The 14,294-nt window shown below is 33.5% G+C and overlaps 2 protein-coding genes across 4 annotated transcripts; both read right to left on the bottom strand.

Moving 5' to 3' along the window:
* Positions 1-2,668: 2,668 nt before the first annotated feature.
* Positions 2,669-5,483, bottom strand: LOC137832064 (O-fucosyltransferase 23). 3 transcript variants are annotated; one of them, XM_090303700.1, is made up of 3 exons: positions 5,291-5,464; positions 4,837-4,891; positions 2,669-4,678 (listed from the first exon to the last, which is right to left on the bottom strand). In XM_090303700.1, exon 3 carries the CDS (start codon positions 4,426-4,428, stop codon positions 3,103-3,105), a length of 1,326 nt encoding a protein of 441 aa, XP_090159826.1. In that variant the 5' UTR covers positions 4,429-4,678; positions 4,837-4,891; positions 5,291-5,464; the 3' UTR covers positions 2,669-3,102. The 3 variants fall into 3 exon arrangements, with proteins under 3 accessions (XP_090159826.1, XP_090159825.1, XP_090159827.1); XM_090303699.1 differs by lacking the exon at positions 5,291-5,464 and adding an exon at positions 5,141-5,284; XM_090303701.1 differs by lacking the exon at positions 4,837-4,891 and having other exon boundaries at positions 5,291-5,483.
* A 3,090-nt stretch (positions 5,484-8,573) lies between these two features.
* Positions 8,574-13,795, bottom strand: LOC137832061 (protein argonaute 2-like). The gene is given in 4 exon segments (XM_068640040.2): positions 8,574-10,163; positions 11,049-11,940; positions 11,943-12,245; positions 13,279-13,795. Coding segments are annotated over 4 exon segments (3,069 nt in total). The 5' UTR covers positions 13,709-13,795; the 3' UTR covers positions 8,574-8,719.
* Between the last annotated feature and the right edge of the window lie 499 nt (positions 13,796-14,294).

The raw sequence follows: 14,294 nt of genomic DNA, 5'->3' as shown, positions 1-14,294 counted from the left end.
AATAGTAATATAATACTATTAAACAACCTACATTTTGTTACATAAAAAATAATAGTATTATTTTAATAAACTTCAAAAAATATATTCCATTTTTATTTAATTACTTCAAGTGTCAAGAAAATACATATTCTTTCCTGAATTTGTGTTTTACCTTGTACACCCAACGACATCCAATGGCTTTCTTCCCGGTGGAAGAGGCACAAGAGTCCATGTGTTTTGGCACAAAGAGCATCAAGTTCGTCCTCCATTGCTTTTTTCCAGCAAGCATGTTTGGAGGCTTCCTCATAATTATGTGATTTAGTGGAAGAAGAAATAGAAGCAATAGTGTGTTTAAAATTAAAAGATAAAGCATGATTGAATACAAAGTTATTGATAGGATGCTTAGAACTTACAATGTGTGTAGATGACAAGTCCAAATTCTTCAAGATAGGTTGGGGTTCTCTTAAGGCAAGTGGACCTCCGTGGTCCGTGGTTGATTATGAACAGTATTTTCAGTCGGAACCATGTGTGGCAACATTATAGTTATCAGAGAAAAAAAATCATAATTGGAGTTATAAGATTGAGGAATAGGTAAAAGATAAATTGTTGGAACTCTTAGTATTATCATCTTTCAATTTATATGAAAAGTTTGAGACCTCAATTTTATGATTTTGATGATTAAGAAAAAGACATCCTTTAATATGAGGTTGAAAACCTAAAAAAATACGAGAAATAGACCATTCATCTATTTTTTTCTATGTGAAGTAATAGTGTTAGAATAACAAAGACAGCCAAAAACACATAATAAGGAAATATCATATAAAGAACCATGTAATTTAATAACATGTAAAATAGCAAAATGATAAAAGATAGAAGGTAAATTTGCTTGAAAAAGCAAAACATGTGACATTGAGAATATGTTGATGTTTACGTCGTTCTACAATGTCATTTTGTTTTAGTGTTTTTATGCAAGTTTTTTTTTGAATAATGCCTTTGAAAAAAAGTTTGTCATGGCAAATTCAACTTCATTATCACAACGTATAATTTTAACAGATAAAAAAAAACTAGTTAGGTGTGTTTGACCTCAGATTTAGTTCGCATAGAAATAACCCAAGTGTAACGAGAAAAATCATCTACAATAATTAAAAAATACTGAAAATCATACATAAAAATAATAGAGCAAGCACCTAAATATCTATAGGCAAAATCATACACATGCAGTTTTTTTAACAAAAATAAAAGATAATCAAAATTTTAATACATACCATCTTTCATCATAATGGACATATAATTGGTGAGTGAAAATAATTAAAATTCAATACATAATCTTTGTGGTAGACTCTAACACAAGTGTTTGTACCATTGTTAAAAGTGATTTATAACCATTATTATTTGTTGTTGTTGAAAACATATTATTTTTAACTATACATTCATCAACAATAATGAAACAATAGTTGTTAAAACTATATTCTGTAATTGTTCACTCTATAATATACAAGTTCATATTACTAAACAATCATTATGAATTGAGATTTCAATGATTTTTACTGTATCACACTTCAATCAACCCATCATTTATTATAACTCTTCTCAAATAAAAACCATTTGTTGTTAGAACTATTGTCCACGAATCAAAATCCCTGAATAATCTATTTAGAGAAACTAACTATCATACCAATTAATAAGCAAACAAAAATATGAAAAACTCACTTTCGAAAACCAACTATTTTTAAAAAATCAAAGACAAACACTTCACCGATTATTCTATGTTACTAAATATCAGACTTAAACATCGTATAATATATGAAAGTACTTAGTTTCAACATGATTAGGTGACCAACAAAAAGATTAGGTGGCCAAGAAAAATAACAAGACAGAGAAAGATCAGGTTAAAGGTATCTCATGGACAGCAACAAATTGCTTTTAAAATACGAGATATGAATATTGGTAATTACTTGTGTGTATATTTTTCAGTTTTTCAAATATGTATCTGCCTATGTTTATTCTTGTGAAATTTTAAAATAATGTAAAATACATTCAAATTTTTATGAGTAGCAGGTTATTACTGTAGTCAAAGAAAAATCCAAAAATAATGGCACCCTTTATTTACCTTTTAATACTAGTTTCCCCATAATAACAATCACTTCTAATTCTAACCAATTTGTATTTCAAGTGATTATGGTGAAGTGTGAACCAGAAGAAAATTTCTGAACCGAAAGGTTAGGTATCACAGATAATTATTATGTGACCTACTTTTAGATCTAAAAGAAAAAATTCACTGCACTACCTACACCAATAACCAATAGCTTCATTCCTCAACCTAGCTGCAAGTCCCCATCCAACTCTGTTAAGGCATCCTTTGTCATTATAATTTTTGGCTAGTATCATGAAGATTACACTTCCTACCTATGCCTTTTTACATACATCATTCTACTAACATGAATACTGAAAGTGAAGTATGGCTGTATAAAAATACTTGAAAAAAAATGTACAATAATGCAAAATATCATTTATTTCTTTTTGAAAAAAAAAATGTATGAATTGAGTCTACAGGACTTGTCAGAATCCAGGTTGTAGTAACAAGAGAAAACAAACTCATACTTTTATGGCATGAGTTTGTTTTTCACCAACTTCATTGACAGAAAATCATTTCTAAAGATGGAATTTTCCAGTTATTGCAAAAAAGAAATAAAAAGAGGGTCCACTTTTTTTTCTTTAATAACTGAAAAGGGCACACTTTGTGTTCTCTTAAATGTACAACAAAAGTAGACACAACCAGAGCATACAGTTATAGACTTCGCCCACACACGTGAACCCTATACACCAACAGTAACACTTCCCAAACTGTAGACACAAATTGAATACAGAAACCAAAACCTACCCTTTCCGAGGGACTTCGTTTTTTAACAACCAAACAGTGCCCACCTTAAAAATTTGTTTCAAAATAATGGGTTCAGTTTACACAACGAGAAACTGTACCTCAAGTGTGCATTCTCTACATCAACGTCCTTCTTTTAAAGTGTGTCATTCATCCCTACAAGTCAAAATGTTGAGCCAAGAAAAAGGGGCTCTTCATCTACTCTAAAACTTTGCAGCCGGAATAATTAATTAAACAAGGTACTGTTAACAAGAGATGTGATTGGTGCCATAGCTGATTGCTTGAAGACTTGATTCTGACATGTTTGTAACCCATCTCATTGGACCATTTGATGTTCCTGGTATGTTGTAAGCATAAGAAGGCCATCTAACATTTTCTGCACACATGTTGGTGGCATTCATTCTGATCATCTTCTGTGTTCTTTCAAGAGCTATAAGACTTGAAAATGTGGAGAAACTGTTTCCCACAAAGGTATCAGCTCTTAAACACACTTCATAGTCGATTGCAGACTGAATTAAATACGGATACTTCTTATAAATTCCATCAACACCAAGTTTCTTCTTCTCAAAAGGAAGAAACCCTTCTTCCCAACCTTCAAGTATGGAAGAATTGTTGAGGAGTTTATCAGCAACAGCAAGATAAACAACAACTGGAGTCTTCAAACCAGCAATGTTCCTAACTCTTTCCACTATCTCTTTCTTGCTACTGCAGATTTGATTCGTGTTCAATCGCCTCTCTAAATTTTTACAGTGAATCATCCAATCAATTTCTATCCTCATGTGGACAGCAACATACGGAAGGGGCTTAAAAGAAGGTCCATCACTGGTGATACTGTTCTGCATTTCCGCTGCTTCAGTGTTGCCTGCTATCTTTCCTCCAACAGCTCTAATCCTAGACACAACTCTGTCTGCTTCCTTAGCAATCTCTTCTGTCAAATCCAAGCATTCAAAAATCCTTGCATAGTCCTTCACAGGCCAATGATCATGCCACAAGAAAGGGTTCTTCCCTACAATCCGAATTACCTCGTGATCATCTAAAGAGCCCTTACCATGCTCCTTCAATTGTGACAAATCTCTCTCCACTGTCCACCTCCTGCCACTTCCCTTTTCCATTTCCAGCACTTCTGTTCTATTCGAGACATCTGAATAGCGCCCCAACCGGACAAAACCATTGCAAAGGGTATTAAACTTATCAAATTGGAAAATCTTATCAAAGGAAATAGGTTGCAAGAGATCAATTTCTTTGTAAAACAATGAGGCACTAAGGCTTGGCATCAACAATGTTCTGTTCAGCATTCTAGCAGTAAGACAGGCCCTTGCAAACGCAATCTTCTGGTTGTTTAATCCCCATACAATCTGGGGAACCACCAAAAACTTATCTTGCCGTATTCCAAAGTCAAAATTCAACAATGGAGTGCGGATATAAACAAGGTTGCTCCATTCAATCCCGTCAAAGCCAAGGAAGGATGGAAACAACAGTGCTCTAAGAATCAAAACAGTAACAAGTAAAAACATACATTTGCTAGTTACTGAATTCATTGTGCCGATCAAAAACTTCGGCAACACTTCCATGTATGATAACGATTCACTCACTCAACCATGCAAATCATCACCAATTATTTACTTCAACATAAAATCTCAGATCACAGCATCACTTACAAAATTGATCAACATCGATGTGGAGAAGCCGTGCGAACAAATTCGAAGGTAAAGATCCAATTTTGAAGGACCCCACTATCTGACTCGACTGATGATTGATACAAAGGGAATAACAAGAAAAGCAAGAAATTTGCAACAGAGGATTCCCTCCAAAGATGAATATCTACAAAACAAAAATCACAAAGAATCAGCTACGAATTTGTGATTCTATAAAATCGAATTCTGATTATAGTATGCAGCGATTCAGTAAGAAATTAGAGGCATGTGGAAAAGAAATAAGAGACATGTGAATGTTGGTGAGAAAACCATCACAAGCTATACCTCTTCTGCACTGCCTGTCTCCAGCTCTTTCCAGCCTTTTTGAACACCATTCAATCTATTTAATAAGATAAATATTAATATTAATGTCACCTTGGACTGCTTTGTATGATGTCGATACGTTCACAAATATTTAACTTTTACATAAACTTTAATTATTCAAATAAATATTCTCAAATGCCTTATAATATATGTATAATATAAAGTACTCAGCAGTTAAACGCTTGATTGATATCCAATCTCCATCTTATATTATTAATTAAATATATCAACGCTGGACTAACATTAAAGAGCTGGAGACACGCACCCAGAAATGCGAAAAGCAAAGGAGACACGAGACACATCGATAAGAACGTGTCCGGTGAAACCAACGAGGAAGAAAAACAAACAGCATTTAATGAGGAATTTTGTTGGGTGTGTTAAAGCCATAGCAGCGTCTGTGTGTTGGTTTTCTCACCTTTGGAAGGAAAGTTTTTGAATCAGTGATGAAACGACCGTGTTTTAGGGTTGTGGGGTACACGAGAAAGCAACCCAGAGAATAATAAAGAAATGGGGTGCGATGAGAGATGCAAAAGGAAGCAGCTTGAACCAAATGAGACGTCGTTGAGAATGGAGTGTTGGGAAGAGAGAAAAAAGGACAAGAAAGGTTGGTAGGAACAAAAGAGACACAGATAGCGAGAAGGAAAAAGACATAAAGAACAAAATATTTTAAAAATTAAAAGTAAAAGAATAATGTTACACAGCCAAAATTTAATTGTTTTATTGATTAGATATTAATTATAAAGGTTGAATAAGGTATTTCTATTGCATGGTCAAAATTATATTTTAGAATTTGAATCTTATAAACTTTCTAATTAAAATATGATAATAAAACATAAAATTATAATAGTAATGTGATATATAATAATTCATAAAAATAAATTATAATCTCATCAAATAACTCCTTAAACAAATATGACTTTAGACGAGGGCTGTTTGTAGAATTTTTTATTATAAGATTGATCAACGAGAATCTTTCACATTGGGTACCATAACTTATCGTTCAAAAAGGCAATAAATATTACTAATTTAATTCGTATTCGTGAAAACATGTGATGTATTAAAAAATATAACAGAGTGCAAGTTGTCAAACACAAAAAGAATATAAAAGTTAAATATGGATTTCTTTTTAAACCCGTAAACCAAGTGCACCAGCCCCTAATCCCAATTCATATAATCGTGATGGATGATTCAAATATAAAATTTTATCAATCATTTTAAGAATCACTAGTTTATTTTACTTTCTCGTGGATGTTGCTTTTTCTCGTGATGGATGATTCAAATATAATATTTTTTTTTTGAATTTTTTATGTTTTGTGTGATGATATATATAGGAAAATTCTTCCGGCACCATATCAATTTTAACCTTCACCATATCAATTTTTTAAATTTCCAAAACTATCCTTATGCACCATATCAATTTTAACCTCCACCGTATCAATTTTTTAAATTTTCAAAACTACCCTTATTCCAAATTAAAAAATTCAAAATAATAATTATAATTGAGAAATAACAAAATACATGCTGGAAAAAAAAATTTGAATACAAAACTAAAAATACATTCTGGATAAAAAATTTCATAATTCAAAAATATGTTCTGAAAATTGAAATCCAAAATATTTCAGATAAAAGTTTCAAAAATAATTTTTTCCATTTTTGTGTAAGGTTATTTTCGTCATTTATGAGGAGTACTTTTATCATTTTCTAGAGCTGATTGGGTGCATGTTGAAATTGATATGGTGGAGGGAGAAATTGCCATATATATATATATATATATCTTTATAAAAAGAAAATATTTAATAAAACTATTGTTTTTCAATAAAACTTGGGTTTTCATGTTAATATTAGACATTGATATTTAATGAGATTAGTACTGATAAAATAAACTATTGAAAACATGGAGACAAAACTTCAAAATATGATTAAACTACAATATAAACAATTAAGATATTATATCTTAAGTTTCCTCTATCATATTAATAAAAAATAATAATAAGGAAAATGACTCATGACATGACCTTTCCAATAATACGCTAAAAGTCGCAATTTGTGTTTTTAGTTTTAGCAATGTTTGTATATATATTTTCGTTTGTTTTTGACTTATATAAATATGTTGTTTTAGTTCCCAGTGGCATTATCGTCATGATATCAGCACCACAACATTTTTGTAATTAAAACTAACGATAGAAAATAAAACAAATGTTTTAAAAAATTATAAAGTTGAAAAAAAAAAAGAGTGATAAACAAAAGGAAAGAGCATTAATATTACAGTAAAAAACATATGTTATCCTTATTTAGCAGATAATGAACTTTACAACCAAAACAATATAAAATTTACTCTAATACCTTATTTATTAGTAATCACCTTATCATACAATTCACATTTTTATTATCATAAAATCATATATTATTATTATATAATATATTATAAACATTATATATATATATATATATATTTTGATGGTGAGGGTCAGGGTTGGAGACCAATGAATTCTAACCGCTACGATTCTTTGGTTCTAAAATGAGTGGATAGGATTTCCCAGGAAACCTGTTGAAAAAGTTAATAACAAAATGTGTTCATGATGCATGTCTATACCTGAGGTGTGAAATCGAGTGTTCCTAAAAATGTGATGGAATAATCTAAGGTAATGTTACCTTCAAAATCCTTTATACAATCAACTTATATCTATTTTTATTAATTAATTTAATTTATATTTCAATTAAATATCTTAATTTAATATTTTCTTATTAACAAGTTATCAAATAATAACCTCCTAACACAATAAAAAATAATATTTATACTTTTTCAGTCTATTCATCCGTTTTAAAATAAAAATGTTATTTTATTGGTGTTGGATAAATGTTGAATACAAACTGATCACCCGTTTTAACATATATTTAATAAATAACTTCTAATATATATACTTAAAAAATATTATTTTTAATTTTTAAAAATTATTATTATTTAAAAAATAAACCCACTCGTAAGTTTACGGATTAGTTTGGCTAAAGCTCATTTAATCCACTATCTAAGTAATCTCAACCCAAATCTATTTTAAAATATTTTGGCGAGACTCGACCCGTTTAAAGTCCAATTTGACCTAATCAATTTAATGAAAATATTAGTCTTGGACATTTAAAAACGAAACGATGAATCCTATGTACATCTGTATGCATGGGTGTAATTTAACTATTTACTTTATTATTATTATTATTATTATTAGTGTATATATATATGTGTGTACATACACACACAAACAAACCACTGAGCATGATAACCAAATTGCGCAGGTAATACACACAAGAACTACACATATCTCGAGCACTTCCATCATAAGAAAAATAAAGGAAAAATGAACTTACAAACATTACAATAATATTTTGTTTGGGCTGGGTTTTATATAACTTAACTAGTTGTTTAATTTTGAAGAGCTATGGTTGATCTTTGTTAAGGGTACCCATGTGTTACCTGTGTATAAATTACTTCTTTATCAACACTCTGTAATACACATAAGTTAATATGATAACCTTTCCTTTCCTCTATCTGAGTTACAATAACAATCTTCTAGAATTCCTTTTATAAAATGTGCATTGGAAATCATCCAAGTATTATAACTATAATTGTCATATTCTTCTATATTTTGGATATTAGCCATGACAGGGTTTGATTAGATGGTACAAATATGGCTTGCGAATAAAAATAAAAAGTATAAAAGAAAAAAAGATTATTTGAAGACAGAGTTATTAGATTCGCGCACAAACTTCACTATTTTGAGCGGAATATGCAATACACGTCTAAAGAGTATAAGGTTTTGCAGAACCTGTAGGAGAGTGGAGATGAAGTCCTTTAGATAAAGAACATTATGTTTTCCAGGTCAGCATGCAGTGAGTAAAATCCTTGTTCAAATGAGGTGGTTCGTGAAAGTGAGGAAGCATCTTTTGTTGAGTTTGGAGATTGCATCCCAATCCTTGCTTCATGGTATAATCGTCCTCTATAAGCAGCAAGGTCAGCATAATACACAGGAGGAACTAAAGATACAGGTTTAGTGCACTTGGCAAAGGTGAAGCACATATGGTATATGAGCTTCTGCAATTCATCAGATGTAAACTTGTGCTCGTCCCATAAAACATGGTAATGAGTAGGCTTGCTTGTACCAAGGTTTCCATGGTAACTACAAAGGTAGAAGTCAAACTCAAAAGGATGTATAACTTTTGTGTCCACAACTGTTCCTGGTAAAATATTGCCACTAGAAGATCCATCCCTCCAGCCCTCTGGGAAAAATCGAGTTTGATGTCGTTTTTGTGCTACAATTAGAGTGATTGTTGGAAAGTAGTCTACTCTTTGAAATACTCTCTTCAAATCAAGCAGTTCTTCGTTAAGAACCATGTCAAACTGGTACTCACTCACCCCATCACGAAAAATAACAATTCTTTCAGGCCTAACTCCATTCATCCTCCTATAGCATGAAACAAGCTCAAGGCAAACATCTCCAAAGCTCAATATTTTCTCAATTCGATTGTATTGTGGGCATACACGTGCTGCATAACGATTTGCAGCAGGCCAGTTAACAGTAGCGACCACAGCAGCAATTGATGGACTCCTGGTGTCTTGATAACCAGGATGGTTGACATCAGCCCCTAAAAACATCACATGTTCTTCACCCACAAAGTAAGGGAGCCCATTACTCAGCTCCACGTTACTGCCTCCAAGTTTGGCATTGATCTTGAGAGCCAGATTAGTATAAAATTTGTCCTCTGCTTCATTAGCACCATTAGACAAGCAGCATTGTGTCACTATCCCAAGTTTGGTCTCAGAAATCCATTTCAGGTACTTGTAACCAGGACTTTTTTTAGCCATTACACACAGAAGAAATTGCAGGTGTACGTGGTTATATTTACAAATGTTCTTAATTTTCTCAAGTAATTCAGATAGCAAATTATAACACGCAAGTATCTTCATTGAAGATTCTTCATACCAAATGGGCTCCTGCATGTATATACCCAATTTCTTGTATTTGCCTATAAGCTTTTGAATGAAATCCTTGCCTCTTAATTTGTACTTGGATGGCCCAAAACTAGTGAAATCAATAATGCCCCAATTCTCAACTGGTTTACCTTCCACCATTGACCTTCCAGCAAGATTCCAGTGACATTTTTCCAGATCCACTGTTAATTTAATGATCTTTCCATTTGGATCACCTAACTTTAATTCTGGAGGACCAAGTACACGTGCTACAATAGTTGTCATAGTTGTCTTGACATTCATTCCAAAATTTTGAGTAAATCCACCGCTGCCAAAAGAAAACATTGTAATGAGACATGTCTCCTATATATATTAGAAGATGAAGATAGTGGACAAATCATATATTAACAAGCATTACAAGGTAACGAATACAAAAATGTGCACGTTTGTATTTATATATGCATACTAGAACAATACTGAGCATCCTGCTGATAATTTCCTGGTTTGAAATTAACTACCGTCACAATATATAGAAAATTAACTTCATATGCAGTATTTCATCAGGAATCTAATAATATAATTTTCCTAATTTCTTGAGGAGTCTAGCATTAGCTGCGTAATTCATGTTATTTAACTACGAGTCTAATAGTCAAGTTTTATTATACTTCAAGGAACACTGTCAAAAAAATAATCTTCTCTCCTGTCTTTCAAAGAAAGCCAAGCCTCTTCATTTTCCTGGTATTTACAGGTCCAAAGACTACTGCTGTAAAGAGTAAAGTGCAATTGTTTCCTGCTAGCAACTATGGTTTTCCATCCTATCCTAGTATTACGTTTCTTGTTTAAACTATCCAAAGAATTCACCAACTTCAACATCTGCAGTTAGTACCACCAGAGCATGTGGACCAAACTTGTTGAGGGGCTTGCACCTAGCACCTGGTAGATATTTCAAGCTAGGTTGACAGATGTTTTCACAAAAAGTATGAAGTTTAGGAGATCATTTTCACCTTTTAAAACCCTATGCCTAATCTGCACGTGGACTGAATTGTAGAGTGCATGAAACCTGAAATTTACTCTTTAAATAAGTACCATATGACCTAAATCCATCATTGAGACATCACGTGCAAATGTAACTAAGAATCAAGGAATGTAATAATGCAAGTTCCAAAAGGCATACACATAGAGAAGTAATGCAATTGGAATAACATTCCCTTACCTGCAAGGTCCATCACTAGACTGCACCATCTTATGTATTGCACCCTCCCTCTCATTTGGGTGAGCTAGTGACATTGTTTTCAATGTATTTGCAGAAATACTATCCAGACGGTCTCTGGGATATCTTTGGCCCTCAACCAGAACACAGAATTCCATGGGTACATAGTTCTTCTTGTCTTTCCCTAAATCTAAACAAGGAATATCTTTGTACATAATTTCCTTGCCATATTTGTCTTTAAAAAAGGTAAGAAGACTAACATCCTTTGGGCGATTCCATTCACCGGTATTGTCAATGGGAAAAGTGACATCCCTTGTAATCATAGGAGTTAATCTTGAAATAATGTATTTCCGATTGCATTTACGATGAGTCACATTGACTTTCAATCCAACAAGTGCGCCCTCAACACATTTCCTAAATTTTTCAAATTCATCCAATTTAAAGTTATCGATACACTCATGTAAGAAATCCAAGACTGGCATTCCCTTCCGAAAAGCCAAAACTGAGTAGTCTACACATAAGGACAGACCCTGAGATGTAGGCTTTAAACTATGCTGAAATCCCCCAACAGCAATTATCCCATGGTGAAGATCCTTCATCACTACAGGAGGATTTGTGGGATAGTAGCGTCCTCCTACAGAAACAGTTCGCCTAGCAGGATTCTCTTTCACCACCACATCCATACACTGTAAAATATCCCTAGGAATGGAGAGATTATGCCCACTAAGATAGTCCATTAACTTGCAAAGCCTGAGTTTATTAACAAGAGTTAAGGTAACACTATATGAAATGATCTTTTCGTCCTCTCCATCAGTGATCTCCACAGTAAAGGTCTCTTCTGGTAACTGTACTGCACTATAAATATTTTTTGCACCGTCATGTGCAGTCATCTCCAAGGCAATCTCTTAGGATCATCAGAAAACAGTTTCTCTCTGATCATGGATAGATCAGACTTCGATAATCTCTGAGGCTGCCCAAATTTTGAAGAAACCTTAGGCTTGACACCAACACTATAATGCATTATTGTACGTTCTGGATCAAACTTAACAGGGAAATGATTCACACGGAGTCTGCTAGTTAGAATTTTTATCGTGCCACCATTATCAGGTCTCTGAATAGGTGATATTTTATCCTCTTTTTCACTTGATGTAGGAAACTGTTTTGATATTTGAAGTTTTTCCAGCTTGGGAATGACAGAATCTGCAAGGAAAATCAATAGCTAAAAAACAAATCAACACAATAATCACGAATATTGTTAAGATAGTTTGTTGTCTTTAGGCCTGCAATTCATAACAAAAAGAATAATATCACTTTTCATCTTAATTTGGGGTTTTCCTAGTTGAAACACTTTTACTAGTAATTACAAAAATGATCAACTCACTCTTTGCTTCTTGACTTCAGGAATTTCTAAGGAAAATAGTAAAATAAGATTCAGGTCCTGTTTGGATAAATAAGTCCATACTGTATAAAAATGAAAATAAGAAGGTAAAATTAATTTAATCTTCTCACAAGCTAAAACCAACTTATGCACTTAGATTTTACACTAATCCAACTTTTGTAAGAGTTAGAGTGTATAAGTTAATTTTAGCTTATAGAAAAAACTCATTTCAACTTATTTTCTTCTCTTATGAATTACTAACTGAGAATTTATCCAAACTTAACCTTTGCAATTTTCATCAGTTCACTTGCAAATTCTTGAAAATGGGAAACAAAGTGAGAATGCCACGTTTTTGTAATAATCAGTTAAAACAAAACCACTAAATTCTCCCTGGAGTAAACTATCATTTTAGTCTCCAAAAGTGTACCCCGAAAGTAAGAAAACTAGCAAATGGGTCCTTGAGATTCAAGTTGATTCATCTATGTTTCTAAACTTAACACCTTACTAGCAGTTTTGGTTAAACATATATTAGAATTATTACTTCGAACAGATTCTTTTTAATTTTGAATTACCATGATCAACAATTTGCAATATCAAAAACTTATTAGAATTTGTTAAGTTTAAACGGCTAATAAAAAAGGACTATGCGCTTTCAGTGACTTCAACGCCTAATTTACTTGCTGTCCACTGTAATAAATGATTATAGAGTCAACACTAACACTCCATGTTTAGACCTGACACAAGAGGAATCTTTCTGTAGTTTCTACAATACAATCCCTATTTGTAGTCTTAATACTCGATCACAGAGAGCAAGTACCGAGCGGAACAGAGCATTTCTTCGAAGAATGGATATACCTGCAGCCGGAAGAGCTCGCCAAAGGTCGTTAGGGTCACCGCGTCTTTCAACGCCACCGGAACTCGACGCACTAGGTTTGCGAACACTGTAATTCTGGTTCCATGGAAATGCCGTTGAACCTGTTCTCGATCGTCTCCATTCAGGTTCCCAAACACTAGTACTCGCACTCGCGCTCGCGGTTGGCTTCGAGCGCCTCCATTGTGGTTGGAGTAGAATTTCCTCTTCGCCGCCACGGTTGGAAGGTTCGGAAGGAGGATCGATTGGCCTTGGACGGCGCCATTCAGGTTGCAGAATGAGGTCCGGCTCAGTTCCACTTGATCGTCGGCATTCTGGCCGCAGATTCGGTTCCTCAGGCAGTTGCGGTGGCGGAATTTCTCTTCCGGTGTAACCGCTTGGTTGGGCTTGGGTACCGGCAGCACCGGTTTCCATTAGTGGAAGGGGTGAGGATTAGAGAAAGAACAATAGGTGAAGGAATTGAAATGGAGGGAGATTGTTTATATAGGAATTCACTCCACTCATAAACTAAGCAATGGTGAGAGGGAATTGTGTTTAGTATATGATTCAACAAAAATATAAAAATATATTTAAATTCAAATTTATTATTATCATGTTATATTAGTACGACTGGCCGACTCAATCACATTAACAATAAAGAGACGACTGCGTTGCATACGTGACCGATCGGTCGATGATGTTCAAGTCAAAGGTTTACCAGATTAGTAAGGCTAATCCACAGTTAAGGGTGGTTTAACACAACCCTAAACGCAAGCCAACCTCCTTAATCTGACCCAGCAGTGAAGGTCCATTAAGGTAATATAAATAGCACGCATTTCAATGAGAAATGTACATTATCTACAATATTCCGATAACCGAGTGTCGATACTCCACTGACTTGAGTGTTTGAGTGTTTTTTGAAGGTACCACTCCGCCTAAAGAGCAGGACAACTGAAGGATGAGAAGCACAATAGAAAACACCAACCAAATCCAGGAGTAAGAGTAGGAGCAATCGTTCTCT

The sequence above is a fragment of the Phaseolus vulgaris genome, chromosome 6, assembly GCF_051622355.1.
Source record: "Phaseolus vulgaris cultivar YP4 chromosome 6, ASM5162235v1, whole genome shotgun sequence".
Taxonomy (NCBI): Eukaryota; Viridiplantae; Streptophyta; class Magnoliopsida; order Fabales; family Fabaceae; genus Phaseolus; species Phaseolus vulgaris.
Note: the sequence above shows the minus strand (reverse complement) of the source record. Positions and strands in the feature narration are given on the sequence as shown.